Consider the following 27,559-nt stretch of genomic DNA (forward strand, 5'->3'; position numbering starts at 1 on the left):
CAGTGATGCTTTAAATTTGCATTGAAGAACCCAACAAAGCAAGAGATTTCTAGAGACAATATTAGTACTACCGGGGCCATGTTATACATTGCACCCAGGGGCTGCCCACTATGTAGGCCCGAGGCACAATTACATTACGGAGGAGGCCATAGATGATTGTACATCCCTTCTTTAATACTGATAGCACTGGTGCTCCTGTTGCACCAGCACTATCATAAGACAGTGGTACCTCATTTGCATTGGGACAAGGCCCCCGCTTTGCCTCTGGGCCCACAAAATATTATGGAGACAGGCACCAAGGAAAACATGTCTTTAGGAGGCACACCAAAAGTACATCACAAAAAGGTGGAGCTCTTTCAGTATGCCTCCTAAAAGCAGCCCTCGGGAAGGGACAGGGGGTTTCTATTGACACCCAGCTATCCCCCAGGAGGCGGGTGCAGTCACTCGCTGCACCCGCCTCCAAGGGGGTCTCTTGGCCCTCTTCAGACAGGTTGCCACCTACACCATGAAAAACGTAGCAGCTTTTAAACAAACAGCTGCTCTCTATTTCACTTGAATGCACTGCCCTGGGGGCAGCGTATTGCTTGAAATACGGAACATTGTCCCTGTTTGTGTTTGGCGCACCTTTTGAAAGGTGCATCACAGCACAAACATGGAAAATGTGTCACATTCATAATACGGACCCAAGAGAGATGACAGTGACTGGAGTGACCTTATGTTTATGCTCTTTCTGATACAATTTCAACCAGAGGTCTCTAACACCAATGAATGGCATTCAACAAATGACCTGGGGCAGCAGAAGTGGCATTATACAACATTTGGCACCGAATATAATCACAAGGTTTAACCATTGCCCTTCATTAACCTCCACTTTTCTTTTGTGAGTAGTAGAAATTACTGCAAACTACCATAGTACCAAATATAAACATGGATCTGAGAGCACTGCTGCCTTCATACACCTGGGTACCAGGGGCACCCAACTCTGCACCAAGGATACCAAAGGGCAAGCCTGTGGGTAGAAGTGGCTACTATTGGCTGACCCTTACTTGATGTCCATGCGACCACAAGGTGCCTATGAACTCAACCTTGATTACTGCTCAAGCATAGAGGAGTATCTTGCTGGTGAAGAACCGGTTGCTGTTGGTTATTCAGATGCCCTGTATAGAAAAAATCTGAAATACCAGATCCTAATTGTATAAACGTGCCTTACAATTTCAAAACACAGACAATGATATAGTATCAATCTTTCATTTCAAGGTCAAATTAGGCTAAAGGGCCAGTGAAGGAAATGACCGCTGTTAGAAGTTGGGTCTTTAGTTGGCAGAGGTATATACCCTTGTCCAAGTAGGAACCACAATCTTAGTCAGGGTAACTCACAACACAATCCAAACTATCCTATGCTCACTCTCTAGTAGCTTGTCACCGAGCAGGCAAGCTTAACTTAGAAGGCAATGTGTAAAGTATTTGTGCAATAACTCATACAGTGACACAGTGAAAGCACCACAAAAATCCACCACACAGGTTTAGAAAAATAGATAATATTTATCTGAATAAAATAAGATACAAGTGACAAAAATCCAATATGCACAAGTTGAGCTACCACTTTTTAAAGGTTTAAATGAGGCTCAGTCCGTATTTATACCCTTGTAACACACAGTACCTGGGATGTGTCAGAAATAACAATGCACGGAGGCCGCAGAGGAGGAAATGTGTTGAAAAAAAACATGTTGAGTCAGATTTTCTGGCACGGCACAGATGCTGCATAGTTTCTTTCCATGCTGCAAGGTGATACATCGATTCAGGAACGCAGCCTTGGTTTCTCACTGCAATGCAGGGATATTTTGATGCCCAGGGACGATGCGTTGAAAATCCTTGACGGGCTGGTAGAAGAAGCAAGCGCTGCACCGATCCAGTAATTGATGTGACAAAATTGCAGCCGTGAGGGAGGCACTGCATTGATTTCTGCAGGCATTGTGTTGATTTTCTGACACACAGGGATTTTCTTCTCTGGGGTGAAGTCTTTGTGGCCCTGGGACTTCAGAACAGGAGACAAGCTCAATTGAAGCCCTTGGAGAGCACTTGTGGGGAAGGCAGAGTACTTAAAGCAGAGTCAGAGGCCAACAGGCAGCACAGCAGTCCTTCTCAGTAAAGCAGTCCAGATGAGTCCTTTGGGCAGCAAGGCAGTCCCTCTGACAGAATCCAGGTGTAGATGCAGAAGTGTCTTATTTGGTGGGATCGGAGACCCAGTATGTATACCCAAAAATGCCTTTGAAGTGGAGGAAACTTCGAAGAGTGGTTTTGAAGTGCACACGTTACCCTTTCAGCCCAGTACTGTCAGCCAGGACACCTGTGAGGGGCTCTCAGTCCTTTGTGTGAGGGCAGGTCACTGGCCTTTGAAGTGTAAGAGAGAGTCCCTCCACCCTTCCTGCCCAGGGAGACCCATTCAGTATGCAGATGTGACCTCTGTTTATGGATGTCTAGGTGGAATGCACAAGGGGAGATGTCAACCAGCACAGACCAGATGTGGATTGGAGACAGGCTGGAAAGGCAGTAACTGCAGAGAAATGCCCACTTTCTAAAAGTGGCAATTCTAAAATGGTGATATTAAATCCAACTTCTCCAAAGCAGGATTTTCTATTACCATTCTGGCCATACTAAATATGATAGGACTACTCCTTTCAGTTCAGAAGCTACCTCTTAAAAGTATCTGATGGCAGGTCTAATGCCAGTCTATGAGAGGAGCAGGCCTCAAAGTAGTGGAAAACGAATTTGTGAGTTTTTCACTACCAGGATATGTAAAACACATACGTACATGTCCTGTCTTTTACTTACATAGCACCCTGCCCTATGGGTTACATAGGGCCTACCTTAGGGGTGACTTATATGCAGAAAAGGGGAGTTTAAGGCTTGGCAAGTAGTTTTAAATACAAGTCTAAGTGGCAGTGAAACTGCACACACAGGCCATGCAATGGCAGGTAGTAAAGTGTGCAGAGTCCTAAAACCATCAAAAACAGGGTCAGAAAAATGGAGGGAGGCAGGCAAAAAGATGGGGGATGAACCCCCTAGGGCTTTCAGGTCTAACAGGTGAGGCCTAACAACTTCCCTATATTAACCACCAAGGTGCCTGGGGCGAGTGGACGAGACCAGCTCGTCCTGCACCCAACCCAAGGGGGAGCGCTAGCCTCAACCCCCCCCCGGCAATCTGATGACGTCAGCGCGCTCACAGCGCGCCGCCGTCATCAGAAGCTGCTGAGGATGCACTGGAAGCCATTTGCTTCCAGCGCGTCTAAAGAAAGGACCCGTTTCAGGTGAGTCCTTCTTTTTGGGGGTTTTTGGGGGGAAATCAGTTTTTCCTTTCCCCCGTGCCTGTTTTCAATGGATTCCTGCTTCACGATCGGAGGCAGGGCCCGCGATCGTGAAGCAGGAATCCCCACTAGGCACCAGGGATTTACTGTGAATTTTATTTTGGGGACCGACCGCTTGGGCAAGGGTCGCTACCCTGGGGGGCAATAATAAATTGCCAGTTTTTTTAAGCTGATCTTCCCCCAGGGGGAGGTCGAAACCCACTAGGAAACCTGGGATTTTATTTTCATGATGTTTTTGGGCAGTGACCCCTTAGGCAAGGGTTGCTGCCCTGAGGTCAATATTTTTTTGGTATGTTTCGCCGCCCCTGGGGCTAGATCAGCCATGTTTTTGGCTGATCTCGCCCCGGGGGGTTGAAACTCACTAGACTCCAGGGATTGTGTTTTGGTTTTTTGTGTCTTGGGGGCACCCCTTGGGCCAAGGTCGCCCCCCAAAAGGGGTGAAATTAGTGTTGGCTATTTCTGCCCCCCTTGGGGGCAGATCGGCCTATTTTTTTTATGCCCATGGAGCAGAATCCACTTAGGCACCAGGGATCCTGAGTGTGTGTGTGTTTTGTGTTGGGAGGGCGGCACCTTTGGCAAGGGTCACCCCCTAAAGGGGACATTACTGATGGGCATTTCTGTCCCTTAGGCCCATCTGCCCCTAAGGATGGCAGAAGCCACCGAGACGTCAAAGATTTTTTTTTTTGGTTCCCTTTGTTTTTGTGTGTGCTGGGGGTGCCCCCTTTGGCAACAGTCGCCCCCCCCGAAGCAGACACAGAGCTGTTGGCCATTTCTGTCCCCCTTGAGGGGAGATTGGCCTTTTGTTTAGGCCCATCTGCCCCCAAGGGGGGGCAGAATCCACTTAGGCACTAGGGATCTTGTATGTGTGTTTTTTGTGTGGGGGGGCAGCCCCTATGGCAAGGGTCGCCCCCCAAAGGAGGGCACATTACTGATGGCCATTTCTGCTCCCCTTGGGGGCAGATCGGCCTATTTTTTTTTTGGTCTGTCTGCCCCCAAGGGGGCAGAAGCCACCAAGATGGGAATTTTTATTTATTTTTTGTTCCCTTTCGTTTTTTTGTGCTGTGGGCACCCCCTTTTGCACCCTTTGGTAAGGGTCGCCACCCCAAGCAGGGTACAGAGCTGTTGGCCATTTCTGCCCTCCTTGGTGGCAGATCAGCCTATTTTTTTTTTAGGCCCATCTTCCCCCGAGGGGGGCAGAATCCACTTAGGCACCAGGGATCTTGTGTGTGTGTGTGTGTTTTGTGGGGGGGGGTTGGCCCCTTTGGCAAGGGTCACACCCCAAAGTGGGGCACCTTACTAATGGCCATTTCCGCTCCCGTTGGGGGCAGATCAGCCTATTTTTCTTTAGGCCCATCTGCCCCCAAGGGGGGCAGAAGCCACTTAGGCACCACGGACAATTTCTAAGTTCTTGGTGGCGGGGTGTTTGTCAACTGGCGAAGTATTTGAATTTGTGATTATAACAGTTTATTTTTTCTTTTTGTTCTAGTTCAAAGCTTTTGCTTCCTTTGCTGTGGATGCTTGCCGTTTTGGCAGTAGTTGTCCTGCGGTTTGCATAGTTGCATGTTTTAGGTAAGTCAAAGCAATTTACTCCAAAGAAATATTGTTGACATGCATGAATTACGTTTGTAGGTGGTGTACTAAATGCAGGACTGTGTGTGAAATTGTCCTTAGATTTGAGCACAATGATATTTGTGTTGTCATATGTCTAATTTTCTTTTTTCTTTTTTCTGTTTAGTGGGATATCATTGGTGATTGCTGAGTAGTTGCTAGTGAGTAGCTTTTTCAGGCAAGTGAGTGGTATAGTTTTTTAGTACATAACTCTTTGTGATAAAGCTACACTTTGTTTATTACTTATTTTAGTGCTGGTTGTTGTTGGCAATCCATTTGTTGTTTGAAAGGATCATGGCTAGCCGCAGAGTGACCGCTCAGCAGGTTGTTGGCATGCTTTTTGAGTCGTCTTCTGGCCATGATTATGAGACTGACTCTGCATCGGAGGCAGAGGAGGAAGTGAGAGATTCTGGCAGTGAGTTTTCTGTCCGAGAGGATTCTTCTGATGAGGAAGCCACTCTCAGATGCTCAGAGGAGGGCATTGATGTGCCAAGAGGGCAGCAGCCTGGGGCTGAAGGGTTTCCCATTAGAAGACCTGAAACCTGGATTGCCCCAAACATGGAGCAGCCACAGTTACCTGCATTTACTGGTCTCCCTGGGTGTAGAGTCAATATGAAAAACTTTTTGCCTGTCAATTTCTTTCACTTGTTTATGGATGATGTATTTTTGGAAGAGATTGTTGAGCAGACTAATTTGTATGCGGAGCAATATTTGAGGGATAACGCTGCCAGACTTAGGCCTCAGTCTAGAGCTACTCAGCGGGTTCCCACATATCTGGAAGAGATGAAATGGTTTTTAGGTTTGACTTTTTTGATGGGGTTGATAAAGAAGCCGTCACTGGCTTCTTATTGGTCTATTAGTCCCTTGATGGCAACGGCTATATTTCCTGCAACTATGACTCGTAATTGCTATTTGCTTCTTCTTCGTATGCTGCATTTTGTAGACAATGCTTTAGCCTTGCCAGAAGATCACCCTGATTGTGACCGTCTTTTTAAGATTAGGCCTGTCCTTGATCATTTTGTAGATCGATTTTCAGAGGTCTATGTTCCAGGCAAAGAGATAAGTGTGGACGCGTCTTTGGTCCTGTTCAAGGGGTGTTTAGTTTTTAAGCACTACATTCCTAGTAAGAGGGCAGGGTATGGAATTAAATTGTATATGCTGTCAGAAAGTAGTACAGGATTTGTGTATAATTTAAGTGTCTACACTGGTAGGGATTCCAGTATTGACCCCCCTGGTAGTCCGCCCACTTTTGGAGTTAGCGAGAAAACTGTGTGGTAACTTGGTAGACAACTGTTTAACAAAGGTCACCATTTGTACGTAGATAATTTCTACACTGGAGTGCAGTTGTTCAAGGAGTTGTTTAGAGTGGACACTGTTGCTTGTGGCACAATCGGTTCTAACTGGAAAAGCTATCAAAGGGAGCTTGTCTGTAAAAAACTTGAAAGGGGACAGTGCAGTGCCTTGCAGAATAATGAGCAGCTAGCTCTGAAATTTTCAGACAGGACGGATGTGTACATGCTATCTACCATCCATGATGAGAGTACTTCCCCTGTGACTATTTAGGGTCAGGTTGCCGAAATGCGCAAACCTGCGTGCATTTTGGACTACAATAGACACATTGAGACACATAGACACAGAAGAGCAGTGTAAGGTTCCAACCTCTGATCTACTCTATCAACACCACCCGTGTTGATAGAGTAGATCAGAGGTTGGAACCTTACACTGCTCTTCGTAAGTCTTATAGTTGGTATAAAAAGTTGGCCCTACATTTATTTAATTTGGGAACTTTTAATGCTTTTATTGCATTCAAGGATTGCTCACCTGAGTCAAGGATGAAATTTGTTAAATTATAGGATTCAGTGAGAGAGAGCCTTATTGTGGTGGAACAGACAAGAGTTCCTAGAGTAGCAGTGGTGGAAGATGTGGCTAGATTGAAAGATCGCCACTTTCCAGATCACATTCCTCCCACTTCCAAAAAAGACTTGCCCACTAAGCAATGTAGAGTATGTGCCCAAAGAGGTATCCGGAGGGAGAGCCTGATGTACTGCCCTGATTGCCATTCAAAGCCTGGGCTGTGTGTGGCCAGCTGTTTCAGGAGTTACCACACCCCAAAACATTTTTGGGAAATACCGTGAGCGTAAACTGCCTGTTTTAGATTTTCAGATGTTCAGTTTCACATTTCTGTCATGTTTTCAGTTAAAGCTTTTGTGTTTGTAGTTTTGTACTTATTTTATAATTAGTTAGTGGTTTCTTTGTTGTCTATAAACAAAAAAAAAGTGATGGTGGTGTGCATGGGGTGGTGATTGGCTGCGGTGTGCGTGGGGTGGCGCTTGGCTGGCAGTGTGCGTGGGGCGGCGCTTGGCTGGCGGTGTGTGTGGAGTGGCGCTTGGCTGGCGGTGACAGCTAAACGTCAGTCCACACATTCCCATCAGCTGGTATGATTGCTGTATCAGGCATGTGGGGATATGTAAGTGATGGGCCCTCGAGTGGTGCTGTCTGTCGATGCGAGTATAGTAATGTGCTGGGCCTGTGGCTGGCAGCGTGAATGGTCTTGTGCATGTCATGTATGAAAGGTGTGTGAATGGACTGTAAAACGGTTGGTGCCTTGACGCGGCTTTACCGCTCAAGAGCTGTGAGTCATTGGTTCAGCCTTTTGGCCTTTCAGTTATTAACAATGCATTTCACTTTTGTGAAATCTCTTGTTCATAAAATTTGATCTACTGAACCATCACTCACCAAGTCCAACCAGTATGTGTGGTAAAAATGACAAAACCTGCTCCACTGTAATCAGGCGTCGCAGCACACCTGTGACAAGCTAGGTGTCTCAGGTGGGACCCCGATGATGAAGCATGCCTCCAACTTGGTTGGTGGGTGAGGGGTCTTTTTTAACATAACCTAAGTGCGCTCCTTTTCACAATTTTAGTGTTTGGAACATGACAGAAGTACGTGGACACATCAAAATGATATATTACAAAACTACCTGTGTTTGGAGGGGAAGGGGCACCTATGTTTTTGGTCCCAGGTGTGGCCTTCATCCAGGGAAACCTATCAAACCCAGATATTTTTTAAAACTAGACACCCCAAGGAGTCCAGGGAGGTGTGGCTTGCGTGAATCCCCCAAAATTTCTTAACCAGACTCCTCTGTAAACCTCAAAATTGGCTTAAAAAAGCATATTTTCCTGACTTTTCATTGTAGGATTACCACTCCGGCACAAAATTCCTACTCCCCAGCGTTCCCCTCAGTCTCCCAAGTAAAATGACACCTCACTTGTGTGGGTCCTCAAAGCATAGTCAGCCTAAAGATGTATAAACAAAAAATATGTGCTTATCAACTCGCTGTGCTATCCCCTCAATCTCTTCAGGTTTTTGGCCTTTTTCTGTTGCAGGCACCTGGCCCACCCACACAAGTGAGGTATTCATTTTATCGGGAGACTTGGGGGAATGCTGGATGGAAGGAAATTTGTGGCTCCTCTCAGGTTCCAGAACTTTCTGTCACTGAAATGTGACGAAAAAGTGTTTTTTTAGTCAACCTTTGACATTTGCAAAGGATTCTGGGTGAGAAAACACTGGGTGATTCAACGCAAGTCACACCTCCCTGGACTCCCTCCGGTGTCTAGTTTTCAGAAATGTTTGGGTTTAGTAGGTTTCCCTATATGGCTACTGAGCCCAGGACCAAAAATGCAGGCCCTCCCCCCCCCCCCACAAAAAAAAACGGTTATTTTTTATTTTTATAATTTTGATGTGTCCACGTTGTGTTTTGGGGCATTTCCTGTCGCTGGCACTAGGCCTACCCACACAAGTGAGGTATAATTTTTACTTGGAGGAACACAGAATAGCAAAACAAGTGTTATTGCCCCTTGTCTTTCTCTACATTTGTATCTTCCAAATGTAAGACAGTGTGTAAAAAAGACGTCTATTTGAGAAATGACCTATAATTCACATGCTAGTACGGGCACCCTGGAATTCAGAGATGTGCAAATAACCACTGCTTCTCAACACCTTATCTTGTGCCCATTTTGGAAATACAAAGGTGTTCTTGATACCTGTTTTTCACTCTTTATATTTCAGCAAATGAATTGCTGTTTACCCGGTATAGAATGAAAACCCACTGCAAGGTGCAGTTCATTTATTGCCTCTGGGTACCTAAGGTTCTTAATGAACCTACAAGCCCTATATATCCCAGCAACCAGAAGAGTACAGCAGACGTAACGGTATATTGCTTCCACAAATCTGAAAATGCAGAAAAAAGTTACAGAATAAAACGTGGAGAAAAATAGCTGTTTTTTTTTACCTCAATTTCAATATTCTTTTATTTCAGCTGTTATTTTCTGCAGGAAACCCTTGTAGGATCTACACAAATTACCCATTGCTGAATTCAGAATGTTGTCTATGTTTCAGAAATGTTTTGCTTTCTGGGATTCAACATTGGTTTCACACCCATTTCTGTCACTAACTGGAAGGAGGCTGAAAGCACACAAAAATGTAAAAATGGGGTATGACCCAGTAAAATGCCAACATTGTGTTGAAAAATTTGGTTTTCTGATTCAAACCTGCCTTTTACTGAAAGCTGGGAAGCTGGTGATTTTAGCACCGCAAACCCTTTGTTGATGCCATTTTCAGGGAAAAAAACACAAGCCTTCTTCTACAGCCCTTTTTTCTCTTTTTTTTTTTTTTAAAAAAAAGAAATTTTCGCTGTATTTTGGATAATTTCTTGGTCTCCTTCAGGGGAACCCACAAACTCTGGGTACCTCTAGAATCTCTAGTATGTTGGAAAAAAGGACGCAAATTTGGTGTGGGTAGCTTATGTGGGCAAACAGTTATGAGAGTCTAAGTGCGAACTGCCCCAAATAGCCCAAAAAAGGGCCTGGCACCTAAGGGGGGAAAGGCCTGGCAGCAAAAGGGTTAAGCTAAATCCCTTTCAAGTGTCTCCAAAGACTTTTTATGGTTGCACAGGGAGCTCCAACTTTATTTTGCCACTCAGAGATAGGTTTAAAATATGTAGGGGATTGCCGGGTTTTGGGCCATTATTACCCTGATTACAAAATTGGCGAACCTTGGATTTAGAATTATCAAAATGTATTCTTCAGGATTGCCTGGCCTTGGACAATGTGGAGTCCATACCCTGGCTTGGGTATCTGAAGAGCACTTTGAGTGGGCTGGGATTTAAATTCCAAGCTCAGCCAGAACCCAAATAAACTCAACCTATCACGAACATGCACAGCTTAAGCGTTGGTGACCTTGGGCCATATGTCTGAAAATATTTTGCACTCGCAAACGGTAAAATCGGCAGTTTGCGAGTGCAAAATAGTGGTCTGCAATGCATGAAAGGCATTCGCAGACCACAAAGTAGAAATCGCAAAAATTGCAATTTTTTGGTGTTGCGACCTGGATTTTGCGAATCGCAATTTGCGATTCGCAAAATCCAGGTCGCAAGGCAATGCTGCAAAAAATCGCAAATTGCGATTTTTCGCAGAATGGTATTTTGCACATGCAAAATACCATGATCTGCAACCAGGTGGTAACCTGGTGCAAAATTTAAAAATGCAGTAAAACTGCATTTTTAAATTTAACATGTAAAGCACACATGCCCTTTTGGCATGTGTGTACCTTACATGTTCAAAAAATAATAATTGGGGTGCAGGAGAGGGGGCCTTACGCCCCCAGCAACCTGGCCTTTTGAATTTTCAAAATTGCGATTTCTGATTCAGAAATCGCAATTTTGGAAATGCAAAAAATTTGCAGCTATGGGCCAACAGGCCCATAGCTGCGAATGGGGCCGGTATCGCAATTTGCGATTCGGTAATAGCATTTGCGATTTTTAAGAAATCGCTTTTACCGAATCGCAATGGGCCGTGATCATACATCTGGCCCAAAGTGCCCAGCTCACCTCTCTGGCAAACTATCAAGCTATCGCACCTAGCCAAGAAACTAACTTGCTCGTTTTTTATATTTAAAAACTCACAACACAGATTCTACTTGACTAGGCCCCGTTAGGTGACTTTCCATTTTCTTCTAGCTTTTCTAGTACAAGGAGGATGGCTTGAGAACATTCCCCCCACACCTTGTGATAATACCTCTAGGCAATCCACAGTCCCATTTTTACTTTTCTGTGCACTTTATAAAACAGTTAAGATCAACTTTTTTACCCCCACTTCTGCGTCTGCCCAGTTTTAGTTCACACCAGGAAGGTTTTAGATTTTTATTAAACCTCAATTGGCCAGAAATATGCCATGCTGCTGCCAGTTTTATTACCGGGGCTTTTTTGACAAGGAACAAATATTACTAATCGGACATCCATGGGGTGAAGACTATGAATCTGCTTAATAGCACAGAGGTACTTGAGTTTTTATAAAAGTGTTTTATTTGCTTAACACGTGAAATGAACTGTATGTGAAATTTGGTTATGTGGTATGCTCTTTTATGGCTTCTTTTAGCCGAATAAAGTTTCTATGTGGTGTGTATGCCTTATAATTTCTGTGAGCCAGGATTGAACTCTGTGAGCTAGAGTATAATGACAGAAATTATTAAACATATTGTTTACACTAGGCTTTGAAGGAGGGTAGAGCCCACTGTCGTCCTTTGGATGAGACCTCGGCCTCTGTACTTGGGAAGGAGTGAAAGAGTGTAAAGAGTTTAGGGTTGCCCACCTAAGGTCTGTATGCAGTGGTCTCGCTTGTTCAAATAACTCGTCTTCTGAATAATAAGCCCACTATAAACTACAGTTAATACCTTGGATACTGTCATATAAATTCGTCCAGACTCTCCTAGCAAACAAACTATAAATATATATAGCACAAATTATGCGCTGGAGCAAGTGGAGGCATGTACGCACAGTTTTCGCCATCCCATCACAAGTCTATGATCTTCAGCAAGAGGCACATACCTTCCATCGATTCCCACACTCATTGCATAGGACGAAGGTGGTCATCGGCTCATCTGCACTGCGCGTCTGCACCTGAGGGAATATAAGACAACATATCAGAGTTAACAAGATTAGTGGTGGTGCACCCTCCTGTACAAGGGATGGGTAAGAATGATACGTCAGAGATGTACCATTAGGAAGGTTTAAGGCTAAGACTTCCCAGTGAAAGATCTGTGAGTATCCTTAAGGTCACAGGTTTGAATTTCAGCTGGGTCGTCTCATTGTTAAAAGAATCTCAGGGTGATAAAATTAACATCATCAGTTACCAGTAAGACCTGCTAATAACGTGGATCGGCAAAACAGCTTGCTGTTTGCACTATGTAACTGGTCCTTATTTTGTGATGGTTGGAGGGACTGATCAGTTACAACTAATCTATATAGCAAATCTAAGATGCAAAAAAACACTGATGCCAACAGCCAGATCCAAACCTGACACATCCAAGGCACCTGACTTGTATTTTGTGCTATCCTTACTGGCAAGGTGAAGTACAAACATTGGTACGTGCAGCCTTAAAGAGATAGATCTCACAAAATGTCTGAATTAGAATGCATTTGTTGCCCCGGTCGGAGTGGTAATAATCTAGTGTGGAGTTAAAATCACCTGGACTATGACAAAAACTCCCCACTAGGACTGTACATCATACAGGTTCAAGACTAAGGGCCTGATTACGACCTTGGGGGATGGGATACTCCATCACAAACGTGACGGACATCTCGCCCACTGTTTTACAAGCTCCATAGGATCTAATGGAACTCGTAATCTGGTGGACGGGATATCAATCACGTTTGGAACGGAGTATCCCATCTGCCAAGGTTGTACTCAGGATCTAAGTCTCTAATATCTCAACATTTGTCTTTGCCAACCAGGAGCTGGTGTAAGTGAATGAATGCAGGATTGCGATGTCAGAAGATTTCTTTGTGAAAATACATGAGCTGTCATTGTGGAAGACCATTATGGCATGCTGCCCCTTGCCAATATAATCATGGAAAAAGTTATCATTTCTGAATGTGCACCAAAAAACGCTCTTCGTGAATTGGGAAACATTTGTGCATTTTTGAAAAGGTATATTTGAAATGGCACAGTCTACTAATGACACTAAAACGAACTGCCTGAATGCAACCACTCATTTATTCTACTCTTCCTGGTTCTTCTCTTCCTCTCTGAACTAAGTTATCCAGGTGCCACTTCCTAGCCTCTCACTCGGATTTGTCTTTTCTTAGCAGATTTCGAGTTGTTATGATATGTGAGGGGGCGGCACAGAGGATAGAAAAAGAGATTCTCGGGACCCTCCCGAACACGCTCTGTTTTTCCTTACCATTGAAACTGGGAAATACGTGGGTTAAGGTACCTGCCACGGAGATCTATGAGAACGCAGCACCTTCGGGAAGTAATACTGGTGAGTTAAGTCTGCATTTGCAGAACATATATTTATGCCATCTCTGGTCACAGGTTTGATGTGCCACAAAACAGCACAGAGAGTTAACGTACCTGCTTCAGAGCCTGGTGTACAATAGCTAGGTCTCAGATTTGTGTTTTACGTAAGACAGCTCAGAGGGTTAATAATGCTGTAGAGATGCTTGCGTTACCTCCAGGTCACAAGCTACAAATCTGGTAAAATAGCTGAATGTGTAATACAGCCGCTTCAAACAACTCCATGTAACTTGCAAAGCCTAAGTTTGAAACCTTAAGGGTTTTAACTTAATCTTTCATTATTATAACGTTGATGAAATGGGTTCCATTGGGTAGCACTCATTAATAAGTGCCAACAAATTCAGTTTGCATTGCATGCTATAGGAATGCTCATTTTGAAATAGATCTACAGACAAACACGCCGACCGTTCTCATAGTGCACAAAAAGGCCTGCCTATCTTCCATTCATACTGAGCTTGATAAAGTCTAAAAATAACTTTTAATCTCAGTTTCTGTCTTGACAGCTTGTGAAGAGGCATGCTGAGTCTATCTTGGTTTTCCTTGATTATCAGGTCGTTAGGCTTCAACCCTGCTTGTTATGAGCCCAAACTGCTCCCAGCACAGTAAAACTCAGACAAAGAGAGTTGATTGTCTGTTAAAGGAGGCAATTTCATCCCATCTGCAGGCTGTTGCTTTGCACCGTGAACATACAGTGAATGTGCAGAGGCTCTGCTGCTCTGTTCCAGAGTCAGCGCACCTCACAGGGACAATTTGTTGGCGCCTGCATAATTTCCAAATCCAGTTTCAATGACATCTGCTTAATTCAGAATCCTGTTGCATCCCATTTTAACACAGCAGTGTGCTAATAAATTACTACCATTTGAGGTTTACACTGTGCATATTTACAAGTGTGTTTTTGAACTTTCTCAACACTGATGCAATTTTTTGAGTCGAGCCTACCAGATACCACAAGCTGTCTGTTTGTAAAAGATATATTGTGAGCTTACAATGAACATCCACTGAGCTTAGAGCTTGTGTTTGTCCCTCCCCAAAGCATAATCACTTTACCATCTTCGTGATTGGATGACGTGTTTCCTTATACTGATCACTTTTAGGAAACTGTTTTTTTTTTCTTTAAGAACTGTATTCTTTCTTTTATGAAGGTGCCACTCTCCCAACACCATTGTGCTCTTAGCATTGCCAGCCATTCAGAAAAAGCTTTGGCAAAGCCAATATGTCCCACTTATGCAAAAGCTATTGGCTTTGCCAATGTGCTTTAGCCATCTTGTACACCAGCGTGGCTGCTGTTTAGCATGGTTAAAAGTTAATGTCATAGAGGAGAGTGGTGAGGAATGTCCTAGAGTGGAATGGCGAAGAGTGGAGTAGAGTGCTGTAGACTGGAGCAGCAGAGAGTGTTGTGTATTCGACTGGCATAGTGTGGAGTCGCGTAGAGGCATACACTGCAGTGGCACAGAGTGGACAGGTGTAAAGTTCACTGACATAGAGTGTCGCAGAGTATAGTGGTACAGAGTGCAGTGGCATTGAATTCAACAGCATACTATGCAGCATCATGGAATGCAGTGGCATAGATTAGAGTGGTGCATAGTAGAGTGCAGAGGTGCAGGGTGGAGTGGTGCAGAGTGGAGTGGCACAGAGTGGATTGCTGCATAGTTGAGTGGCGCAGGATAGAGTAGAGTGCAGTGACAATGAGTGCAGTGGTGTACAGTGCTGTGGCATAGAGTAGGGTGGCGTAGAGTGGTGCAGAATGGAGTGGCATAGAGTTGAGTGATGCAGAGGGCAGTGGCGCAGAGTAGAGTCAAATTACATAGAGAGCAGTGGTGTGAAGTGCAGAGTAGTGTCGAGTGGCATAGAGAGCAGTGGCGTACAGTGCAGAGTACGTTTGAGTGGCATAGCATGCTGTGGATTAGAGTGGTGCAAAGTAGAGTAGCACAGAGTAGTGCAGGTAGAGTACAGTACCGCAGAGTGCAGTGACAGAGTGCAGTGGCGTAGAGTGGAGTAGCATAGAGTGTATTAGTGCAGAGTAGAGTGGCATATAGTTCAGTGGCAGAGTGTGCATTGTTGCAGGGTAGAGTGCCAGAGTGCAGTGGTGTAGAGCAAAGTAGAGTGGCGTAGAGAGCAGTGGTATAGAGTACAGTGATGCAGAGTGGAGTGCAGTGATGTAGAGAGCAGCAACAGAGAGTGCAGTTATGTAGACTGCATTGGTGTGAAGTGCAGTGGTTACGAGTAGAGTTGCATAGAGTGAAGAGGTGCAGAGTAGAATTGAGTGGTATGTAGTGCAGTGGTGTAAAGTAGATTATTTCAGAGTAGCGTAAAATGGTGCAGAGTGGAGTGGTGCAGATTAGAGTGCAGTTGCATAAAGTGGCAGTTGATTTATTTGCATGCATTTCTTCCATTTCACTGCCTAGATCATGCTATTCTAAGAGGGAGGCCCTGTAATACCTGTATAGCATGTCTTTACATCTTTACACAACAAGCAAGCAAAGACTCATGTTTATGGATCTATATTATAGACCAGCATATGAACTGCACTGCTAAAACCTTCCATATTATCTATACATTGCGTCCTCACTATCCTAGTTACAGAGTTCCTTGGACGATGACATCAAGGAATGGTCTATTTTTTTATGCACTGTATACACTCTACACTGTTCTACGCTACAGACAAGCCTAGATCGTACCATGATGAGAAGTTTCCTATTATCCATATTTTGTTTATATACATCTCTATGGCAAAGACCTTTCTAGGCCCGGCCACTAAGAGTTCCCATATTATTCATGCTACAGCCCAATCTACGCCACATCACACCTAGACTTCCATATTACCTGTACATTGTGTATGTGTACTGCTGTGCACTTCAGAATGGGCTGCTGCTGAAATAGAAATGAAGAACGCCCACAGTTTTGGCAAAGGCCTGACTTTGCTAGTGCAGGTGTATTAATAAAACTTATTAATGAGTGTTGATGTATTCTGAATAAATGATTTATGTAGAAGATATAATAACGTAGAAAAATAATGCACGCATTTGGAAATGTGATTACGATGAGTGGCAGTCAATGCTCACAACGTGTACTTACTAGAGAATTAATATTGTGAAATGTTGAATATGTTTGACTAATGTAGTAATATGTCATATTGAGGGTTATGCAGTATGCTTTAGCTTTATTAATTGTGGGTCTTAACTTGGCGATTGTCCTGGCCTACTTGCCAGGCCTCATGTGAAAGCTGTATTTCTTAAGGTTTAATAAAATGGCTGTCCTAGAGAGTTAAACTGGGATTTATATTGTATTGTTTAAGTGTGCTCATAACAGAAGCTTTCTCATGAGAACCAACTGCTAGAAGATGCTGTTCGTACTAATGTAGCATTTTATGTGTAATGTGTGTGAGAATGACTTTCTCAGGAGGAGAACAATGGAGGTACTGATTGGAGTGGAAGCTGCAACAATATTGGTACCTGACAAGCAGGATGATGAGGACATTGCATGACAAACCAATCAATGACATGTGAACAGAGTAATAGTAGAACTCATAGATTTGAAATTTTTGTTTTACTGTACAAAGTATGAACTTTCGATTAACTGACCAATAGGGATTTGGGAAGTAGTGTTAGTAGTTTTAATATAACAATGCTGCATTGAGAGAAAACAGATCCTTTGCCCATTTCCTTGCTGACTGTAAGGTCAATATTTCTTGTGCGTCTTGACAAGAGGCGTGCTAATCTTTAATGCTTAGAGACTTTGCTTTTTCTGAACTTTGATGCTGAATCGTGATGCCTTTCTGATCGACTGATGTCTTGAGGACGAAGACTGACTCTGCTTGCTGATCCACACTGAGGATAGGTATTATAAATGAGACTGTTGATTATTGTGCATATTGCTTTTCCTTTCTGGGAACCAACTGCATTGTTTTGATAGAGCCATAGTTAGCTGTTTTTCCAAATTTGTGTTACTAAATTGTTTTGCATGAAGCCCAACATGTTGATGCTAATCTGGTGTTAGGTAAGGATCCAGACTAATGAAATCATGCTAATAGGGATTAATTATTGATGAATTTCTCTGCTAAACTTAATGTGTGTGATTACATTGATGCAGTTGACTTTGCTACTGACTTGCACCATAACTTTAGAATGTGTTGTAGTTCAAGCTTTGATTAGATTGCGTTTCTTCTGCCGCTTTGGACAGCCAGTATTGTTTCTGTATGTGTTTAATTTGATTTTGAGATTAATCTACATGATCTTAGCATTGTTAATTTAGGGAATTACATATTCTAACTTTTACTAAAAGGTGTGGTTATTCATGACTGAAAGCTCATGGTGCGTGACAATTACTGACTACATTGGTTATTACTGTTATTGATTTGTTGATGATTATTGATTATTGTGTATTGGTTATTGATTATGTACTGGAGCTATGGTCAGAACATCTTAATTGTGAGTCAAAAGGTTCATCAACCTATTTGCGTCCCCTTGTAAGTTTACTTATTAAGGTCAGATGCGCGAACAACTTCTAAATAAAATGAAATGAAAATGTCTTTGCCAATACTTATTAATTCTGCGGCCTAACTCCCACCCTCAAAATTCGATTTAGTACTCCCTGATAAATCTTTTAACTAAAAAAGCAACTTCATATTTTGATGCCAGTTTTCCAAACATCAAAGGTCCAGGACACAATAAGGCATGTACTTCTGTAAAGCACGCGCTCGCCTCTAGGTTTATTTCTGCTGAAAAAAGAATGTTTATTGTTACTTAACGCAGTGGTTCTGACTTTTTCAACCTAAAGTTGATGAAAGACTAAGTGGAACTGCCAGGATTAGAATTTTTGAGCTGAAGCCAAACATGGATCCTTGCAAAAAATAAATTAGTTCACTCACTGGGCCATCTGACCCTCTTGCCCTCCCCTCGCCAAGACTGCCTTAGCTTACCTGGTTGTAAGTACAGTTTTTCTTCTTGCACTTGCCACACTGTAGGAAGTCTGACTGAGTGCCTCCAGTCTTTGCCATCTGATGCTCCCGAATTGCCTCCTGCGTCAGGGTGCTGCGCAACTCCTTCAGCTCATCGCTCGCCATTTCCTGCAGGGAACACTGCCAGGTCAATGCTGTGAAAGACGGGTCATGACCTTAAATGCAAACCAGGCAGAAGGAACTCGTTGCGAGGAACTCGTTTATGCTAAATGAGATGCCAGCACAGAGACTGCCTGGGGCTCAATGGTGAGCAGTTTATACTGCACTGCGTATAGTTGGAGACAGCACTTTGAGCTGCTGGGGTTTCGGGATGAGATTGTGATGTTGTTGTCCTACCCCCGAGGCTGTACTGGCAGAGGGATAGAAAGTCAGATGAGAGTCTGCCTGGTTTAAGGTCACATAACTTTCTATTTCACTACAGTTGCTCTCAGCAGAAAGAGTAGGGACGTGGTTGTGGGAGGGAGGGAGGGATGTCTTTTTCTGCTTCCACTTTCTTTAAAATGCCTTGCGTACATTTATAGACACCTGAGCTGCATCACGTTTAGTCAATAAAAGGAGTTATTCACATCCAGTTTCAGAACGGCATTCAGCATACCCGAGTTTCCCTCCATTTTTTGGAGCTTCAGACCCAGAAGTTTTTCTTAAGACTCCACCTCACCAACTCCAGGAGTTTCAGTGTGGTATTGCTTCCTCGGATAATGATATTAAAGTCATCTGGCAAGCCTGCCGACAAATGCTTCAACAAAAACCGAGTCGCCATTTTTGCAGAGAAGACTATGAAAATCTAGGCCTATATCAATGATAAAAAGGAAACATCCTAAATGCCCCTATCGCACCATTAGAAATTCGAGCTACATTATTCTTTTGCTCAATGTTGAGTATCATTCAAGTTCTCAATGCGTTGAGGAAAGATTAAGGTATCACACCACTGAACAATTAGTGTACATTGTCTGCAACTGAAGACCACATCACTATGGTACTATATATGAGGGATGAGCAATGAATACCTACCATATGCCAAGTTACCAAGGCACTGAAACAAAACATCATAACCTCAATGCTGAAGAAGATGGAAGGCCCAAAGATCAATCGCCAGATTCATATTCAGCAGGATCATGAAGAGGAAGAAATTGCATGGCACCTTCAGGAATTTCTGTCAGGGTCGATTGGGAAGGAAAACAGATCTTAGCACTAGAAATGGCCCTCATTAGCATATCAGATTGCTAAAAAGTGGCTCACAATTGCAAATCGGGGCAGCTTTGAACTTTTAAAGGCATACTGTGTAGGCTGTGCAAGATATGGGAGACTGCATGAATGGGTGCTTGCTGCAGGCAACATCAGGGAAACTGGCAGTAAAAACACAGTCCAGTAGACCATTAAATAGGCCCACAAACAGCCAAAAAACTACCACATAATGACCATGTTAAAACAACCCTTCTGGCACTGTCAGATTGTTCTATATTAAGGATAGGTGGAGGACAACCTAATAACGCCTTGTGAGCTTGGGTAACAGTATGAGCTAAAGTAAATGGCCTACAAGGGGGTCATTTATAAATACTATTATAATTGAATAAATATGTACGTGTTTAGCGACGCGACCTATAAAGCACGGAACAAAATTCACAAGAATTAATCAAACAGTTCCAGCATCATCAATCTCTTTCTAGACGGGGCTGATTCCTTTCAACAAGCATTTACAGGATCCTACTGAACGTTTTTTTTTCTGAAATCTGATACAAGATTCGTGGTTGACCATCTGCATGAAGGAGACTAATGCCCATATTTATACTTTTATAGCGCCGCATTTGCGTCATTTTCTGACGCAAAAGTGCCGCAAACTTACAAAATATAATTGTATTTTGTAAGTTTGAGTCGTTTTTGCGTCAGAAAATGACACAAATGCGGCGTTAAAAACTATAAATATGGGCCTAACTGTGCATGCATTTCCCTCGACTAGATGTTTTACGACAAAATCAACGATTTTAGACTACCAGGCACCACCAAATGTCTGCAAAGCAACAAACTAGCATTTTACACCACCTTTAAACACAGAGAAAACTCAGGTTTACACTAGGCATTATAGACAAGATGTAACAAGTGCTTTGGCGCTGACTGTGTGTTTAGGTTAGTCTTCCTACTTTGAGTCCAGATAATCTGTGTAGTGTGTGCTTGGATGGGAAATACGGACGGGAGTGCTGTAAACCGCATGCCCCTATATGACTAGAGCAGTTAAGCGACAATTCAATCATCGGTGAGCTCTAGATCAAAAAGATTTGGCGACCAACAAGGAAGTGACCTATGACTTATGGGATTCTCGGATTGCCTTCTATCCTTTCTACTGGTTCCTCTTTGTTTTCACCAGCCTGCTCCCACACTTATTCTCTTCCTCGCAATCCTTTCCTTCTTCTCCTGCCCTGTCCACTTCCTGCTGAGTCTCTTCTCCCACCCATCCTGCGTAGATGCCCTTGTGCGGATCCTTCACTTCCCTCCGCGTTCACACCTGCAACTCCTCTTCCGGGTAACCCCACCTCTAAAGACCCTGCTTACATACACCCTTGTCTCTTACTTGTGCTTAGTCAGCCCGCCTCACTCTCTCCGATGCTCACATCTTCGTGCCAATCATGCCCCCCTCTTCCTCTACACTCCTAGCTGTCCTCTCTGATGCCTCTCCCGCTCGCTGCCCAGCAGCTCACCTCAGATGTCATGCCTGCAATGCGCTCCGCAGAGATGGCTCCGCACAGCACATTGCGACGCAGGTTTGGATTCTTGGGATCCTTTAAGTTGCTGATGCGGCTTCGTACCCGGTTCCTGTACTTCATGTCTGTGGCCTTCACATCTTTGTATATATGTAATAGTGTCAAAGAAAAAACATCAGAGTGGTATGCTAGCACAGTAAAAGTGGCAGAAATTCATTTAGACCATGGGTACTCACAAACTTTTTCTCGGGGGGCCAAAATTGCAGTATGGTTTGCGGCCGAGGGCCGCACTGAAGTGACAGCGGGGGGCGGGGCTTAGAGGGGGAACAACCACCCCACCCCCTTTTTCAAAACAATGCTAAACAGCGCCATCTGCTCTCACCCCTACCCCAGTAACACACACAGCGCCATCTGCTCTCACCCCTACCCCAGTAACACACACAGCGCCATCTGCACACAGCGCCATCTGCTCTCACCCCTACCCCAGTAACACACACAGCGCCATCTGCTCTCACCCCTACCTCATTAACACACACAGCGCCATCTGCTCTCACCCCTACCTCATTAACACACACAGCGCCATCTGCACACAGCGCCATCTGCTCCCAGCCCTACCCCAGTAACACACACAGCGCCGTCTGCTCTCACCCCTACCTCATTAACACACACAGCGCCATCTGCACACAGCGCCATCTGCTCCCACCCCTACCCCAGTAACACACACAGCGCCATCTGCTCTCACCCCTACCCCAGTAACACACACAGCGCCATCTGCACACAGCGCCATCTGCTCTCACCTCTACCCCAGTAACACACACAGCGCCATCTGCACACAGCGCCATCTGCTCCCACCCCTACCCCAGTAACACACACAGCGCCATCTGCTCTCACCCCTACCCCAGTAACACACACAGCGCCATCTGCACACAGCGCCATCTGCTCTCACCCCTACCCCAGTAACACACACAGCGCCATCTGCTCTCACCCATACCTCATTAACACACACAGCGCCATCTGCACACAGCGCCATCTGCTCCCACCCCTACCCCAGTAACACACACAGCGCCATCTGCTCTCACCCCTACCCCAGTAACACACACAGCGCCATCTGCACACAGCGCCATCTGCTCCCACCCCTAGCCCAGTAACACACACTGCGCGCACACACACAGCGCCATCTGCTCTCACCCATACCCCAGTAACACACACAGCGCGCACACACACAGCGCCATCTGCTCTCACCCCTACCCCAGTAACACACACAGCGCGCACACACACAGCGCCATCTGCTCTCACCCCTACCCCAGTAACACACACAGCACGCACACACACAGCGCCATCTGCTCTCACCCCTACCCCAGTAACACACACAGCGCACACACAGCGCCATCTGCTCTCACCCCTACCCCAGTAACACACACACACACAGCGCACACACACAGCGCAATCTGCTCTCACGCCTACCCCAGTAACACACACTACATTAAAAACAAATAAATAAATAAATAACCAAAGAGCCTTACCTGACTCAAAGCACTGTAAAGATGCCACAAATGTGGAACAGCAGGCAGGCAGGCGGGCAGCAGACGTGGAGCCGGTGACAGGAAGCAGACGACCAAAGCCCCGTAAAAGTTAGCTGCAAGCGCTGACTTTTATGGGGCTTTGGCTTCCAGGATCGTCAGGGCAACGCCATAAACAATGGCCGCCGTATGTAAACATAGAGGAGGGCCGCGGGAGCATGCTCCCGCGGCCCTCTTCTATGTTTACATACTGCTGCCATTATGATGTGGCGTTTGGTGTGCGTCTCGCGGGCCGCCAAGCTAGGTCCGTGGGGCCGCTGGCGGCCCGCGGGCCGTACTTTGAGTACCGTTGATTTAGACGGACAGAGGCCTTTCAAACTTGTGCTACTTCCCGCTGACCCAGGAATCCTCGGGCAAATTATTCTTTCAATTTGAAAAGAAAATGGCAAAGTGTTCTGCTGACGTAATTGGGCGCATTTCTGTAACACCTGATGTCTTTATACTGCCTTTATTACGGAATTTCATTTTAGAAATCTATGCAACTTTATGTCGTATTTGGAATCTTGCTCTAGGCAAGACTGCTGGTTAGGGATGACAGCACTTATGTTTATAGGTGACTATGCCTATCCTACAACAAGTTGCAACTGTAGTCCCATCCCTTCCGGCACACTAGCAGTACCTCACCAACAACCCAAGCAGTTAAAGGTGATTTGTGGTAGCCTTTACGCATGGACTCAGAAGAATGATATCTCAGGGAGTGTCATGATTAAACGGAGATTACCCCTTTCTCACAGATATATCATGTCCCAAGCAAACACAGGCAATGAAGAAGATACAATAATGTGTCAATAGGAGCCCCCAACCTGGTTACCTTGAATGAGCTCTCGAGCTCAGATTTCGGAAGAACACGAAGTCTGGGTCAGCGTCAAGGTGACGTGCAGCATCTATAGCAGCAATGTTATCTGGTCGGAATCCCTCTGATTATCTGTCTAAAGTGTGATGTATTTATACAGATCTACTTGGACCCCTGACGTAGGTTGTTCCAAAACAATAGCTAACGCTGCATGTTTGGGACGGTAATTTCTAATGTGAGCACCTAAAGTTTGTTTGTCTTAGTTGCATGAGTTGACGCCTTAGTGCGGTGACACTGATAATATAACTCTAAACAAAAAGGCCTAACTATAAACAAGGCAGCCATCTTAGAAGAATTAATTAAATAAATAGTCTAAGACAGAGCAAGCTAAGTAGGTTAAAAGTCACTAGGTGACGGGGGCACGAGTCTGCAAGCCAAAGGCTAAGCTAACTCCTGTTATCCCATTAAAACAAACTAGGATTGTCTACATTTACATAAAGAACATTTTGCAATTTCTTTTTTTTACAAAGCTTCATTTACCAGCTTTTGTATCGAGTGAGGTTAGGTAGGGCAGAACAGGGATGTAAGACAAGGTAAAAAAAAAAGGAAAAAACATAGGTCGGGTGGATACACCCATTTTGGAATTCTACGCTCGTTATTATTGACACTTTTGAAACATTTAAATGATTGTAGACCAGACGTACTAACTTATTTTGTGGTCACAAACACTACAATTTATGAAATGGGAGCATTTGCAACTGGAAAATAGGTTTTTCTTATATACGATTCCCTTTGTAGGAGTCTGAAAACTTTTAAACCTTTTAAAAGGGTTTGCAAATGGGAAAGGGCGGTTCCTCTTAAAAGTTGGAGGAGTGTCATCCCTCCTGCTGCGAGCGCAGCAGGTAAACACAAATCAATAAAGTGGCATGGCAGTGCCATTTTATGATGCCGCCGGCTCGCGCTGTGTGCAACGCAAGTGTGAGGGCAAGGGGTGGGGGCTGAATCCTGCAATTGAAGATGACTGCTGCCCCTGCAAGTGCGCATGTCAGATTGGCCACCTCTCTTGCGACGATCAGTCCGACATGCACACTATAGACCCAGCAATCCCAACTCTGTAAAACAGCGGGGGGATTGTCAGCACACGCCTCCAGCCTCAAAATGAGAACTGGGTTATCCTGCTCCAAACAATCCTGGAGCTGCTCTCATGCTGAAAACAGCATGGGAGCAGCTCCAGGATTGGTTTGATTCACGTTCCACTGGGCAGAAAGGAAGTCCTTCCCTTTCCTGCTCATTGTCACTAGGATCCCACCAGAGAGAAGTGCTGCACTGGACGGGATGTAGCATTTATGGTGAGTATTTTGCCAATGCGCCCCATCATATTTTCATATTGCTAACCACCACTGCAAATGGATACCAACTCATATTTTGGAAAGGGTGTGTGTAGTTGTCCCTTCCAAACTGAGAATCAGTACCACGTGTATCAATGGTTTGTGACCAGAATTCCAGTTGTAAACTATTGAAAAGTTACAGACTCATGATATGGGGTGGAGAAAGGTTCCCCTTTCGACCACTTAGCCTTTGTGAATGTTGAAAACTGTTTCTGGGGGGATTAGGGCAATGGTAAACGGGGACACTGCCAACTGTCTAATCCAACTGATTCACAATTTGAGACATACCTAAAAAATATTAAGTAGGTCAGATTGCGACTCAATCCGATTCCGAATTTTGTGAACCTACCTATTAATACATAGGTCAGTTCTCAAAATTGTCTACTGGGCACAAAAATACTGGTTGAAAACTGTGATCATTTTTGCAATCAGTATTCTAATACCACTGTCCCACTGTAATTTTCTTTAAACCCTTACGTGCAGCCATTGGCAAATGGATCCCCAGGGCATCAGTCAGCTATTGACATACACTGGCGATGGTTTGAAAAGCCCCTCTGGTGCTTTTTACCCAGAGGGTTTCCTTTTTTCTCTGCAGCTCGGGCTGCTTGGGAACAGCTTCCCGAGCAGCTTAAGTGTTTTTTATCTGTAATGATGATCAACAAGCAGGGCCTGCTGAAGTCATGACTTCTGAAAGTGAAAGTAAAATGAGCCGATGGGCTTGTATTACTTTCACTGAATCAGTGCTCAGGGGCATATCTCAGATCCCGCAAAAGCAATTATTCTTTGAAGAGAGGTATCTTTGGAAAGGTGAGAATCTCCCCCTTCTAATGGTACCTCTGCACAGTAATCTCTGCTTGAGGACCACCAGAAGAGAATGATCTCCTAGCAGAGAACCACTCGCTAACCATCAGGAATGGGGGAGGGGCCCCTAAGGGAAGAGTTATTCTCCCTAAACCCATTATACACCAGGGATTTCTTTTTATAAAAATATAGATGTGGGGACTACCCATCAGGGCATAGTCATCCCCCACCCCAAATGCATAAGGCATGGTAACAGTCTTACTGCTTTCCATGGGGACAGATGGGGGCAATTACTGCAATCCATCCCACCCCCGGGGCTCCACTAGACACTAGTGATTTTTAGGGGTGGAGGGTGCCCATAAGGGTGTGTCCATGCCCCCACCTGCAACAGACATGGGAACAGTCTTTCTACCCCCCACCAAGTGCGGTGGATAAAGGTGATTACCCCAATCTGTTCCCCTAGTGTGTCAATAGGTTGTTGTTTTTAAAATGAAGCATGGGCCCGTGCTCTACCTCACCCTATGGCCCAATAAGCCTTCTGCCCTGTCCACTCTCCCCCCCAAATCTTCTTCCCACCAATCTTCTTCCCAGGTGGTCAGAAAGACTGTTAAATACCAGTCATTTCAAAATGGAGCCAAAAAAACATTCAAAAGGAGGGTGCAGTCTACCCTGTCATTGAGCGGTATTCCCTCCCCAGAATAATAGTTATATTCTGCCCTCCTGGGGCCACCCCCAAAAAGGTAAAAATACTATTTTTACCTCTCCCAGGGCAGACAAGAGTTTGCACTAATTTGCTCTTGGGAGCTACAAAGCCCACTGTAAGGCAGCAATGTATATTCTGTAATAAATTAATGGGATGGATCTGGCCCATCCTAACTTCTGCCCCACCCTCACCTCTAAAGCCTCAACAGTCTTTCTGCTCCCATGCGGACAAAAAAAATCCCATCCCAATGGCAAATGAGAAGACATTTGACTCATTTGATTGTGGTTCTTACATATGGGACAGAGAAGTGTAGCTCATTCTCAATATTGTCCCACTTGCAATAGTGAATGGATGCACTTTTAGGGCTTGGGTAGACTGCCATCAAGGAAAACCTACCAGACCCAGACTGTTCTGAAAACTAGACATCCTGGAGAGTGTGCTTCACGTGGATCCCACAAGATTTCCTTACCCAAAATGCCCTGCAAACGTTGACCAAAAACACACACTTTCCTCATATGTCTATGAGGAAAACTTCTAGAATTATGCAGAACCACAAATTTCCTACCACCCAGCATTCCCCCAAGTCTCTTGATAACAATGGTACCTCACTTGTGTGGGTGGGGCAAGAGACATGACAGAAAAGACCCAAAAGCACTATGTGGAGAGATCAGTGATAAGGGGAGGTACGGGATTTAGGGTCATGCTCGGCCGCCACTCATGCAAACCTATGAACAACAGACATTTCTAAAAACCAAACAACTAGGGGATTGCACGGTAGTGTGTCTTGTGTTGATCCTATGAGGTCACCTTACCAATAATGCCCAACACACTTTAAACTATGCCTGAAATTAGACATTTTCCTTACATTTCTGTGATGGAAACTTCCGGAATCCGTAGGAACGGATCAAATCAAGGTCAATGCGAGTCTTCTCACAAGGCCTCCCATTGACCTTGGTTTGATCTGGTCCTGTCACGGGTACTAGTCTCAGGCACACAAGTGGTGCAACAGTTTTATCGCCACAAGTAGGGTACCACTGGGTGGTAGACATTTTGTGGATTCCTGTGGATTCTCAAAGTGTCTACCACAGAAATGTAAGGAAAATGTGTGATTTCAAGCAAAGTTTGAGGTTTTCAGGGCATTGCGTGTAAGGAAACTTCATGGAATCCATGCAAGGCACAGCACCCTGGAATACCCTTGTTGAATAGTTTTCAAAAATGTCTGTGGCTTGTAGGTTTGTGGGTCGTGCCACAGCACACCCCCAAATACCACAACTACCCAGATTGCTTATCTCTCAACATAGGATTTTAAGGCCT

General features: G+C 44.6%; 1 protein-coding gene across 6 annotated transcripts in view; it reads right to left on the reverse strand.

The window, feature by feature from the left end:
• Positions 1-27,559, reverse strand: part of LOC138284878 (transcription elongation factor A protein 3-like) — a 194,315-nt gene that overhangs the window by 15,450 nt on the left and 151,306 nt on the right. For all 6 annotated transcript variants that reach the window (XM_069224116.1, XM_069224117.1, XM_069224115.1 and 3 more), the window contains 3 exons: positions 20,978-21,128; positions 18,246-18,392; positions 11,857-11,928 (listed from right to left, as the gene is read on the reverse strand). In XM_069224116.1, coding sequence (XP_069080217.1) covers positions 11,857-11,928; positions 18,246-18,392; positions 20,978-21,128 — 370 coding nt within the window. The remainder of the gene's footprint in view (positions 1-11,856; positions 11,929-18,245; positions 18,393-20,977; positions 21,129-27,559) is intronic.

Source organism: Pleurodeles waltl, chromosome 3_1 (assembly GCF_031143425.1).
Source record: "Pleurodeles waltl isolate 20211129_DDA chromosome 3_1, aPleWal1.hap1.20221129, whole genome shotgun sequence".
Lineage (NCBI taxonomy): Eukaryota > Metazoa > Chordata > Amphibia > Caudata > Salamandridae > Pleurodeles > Pleurodeles waltl.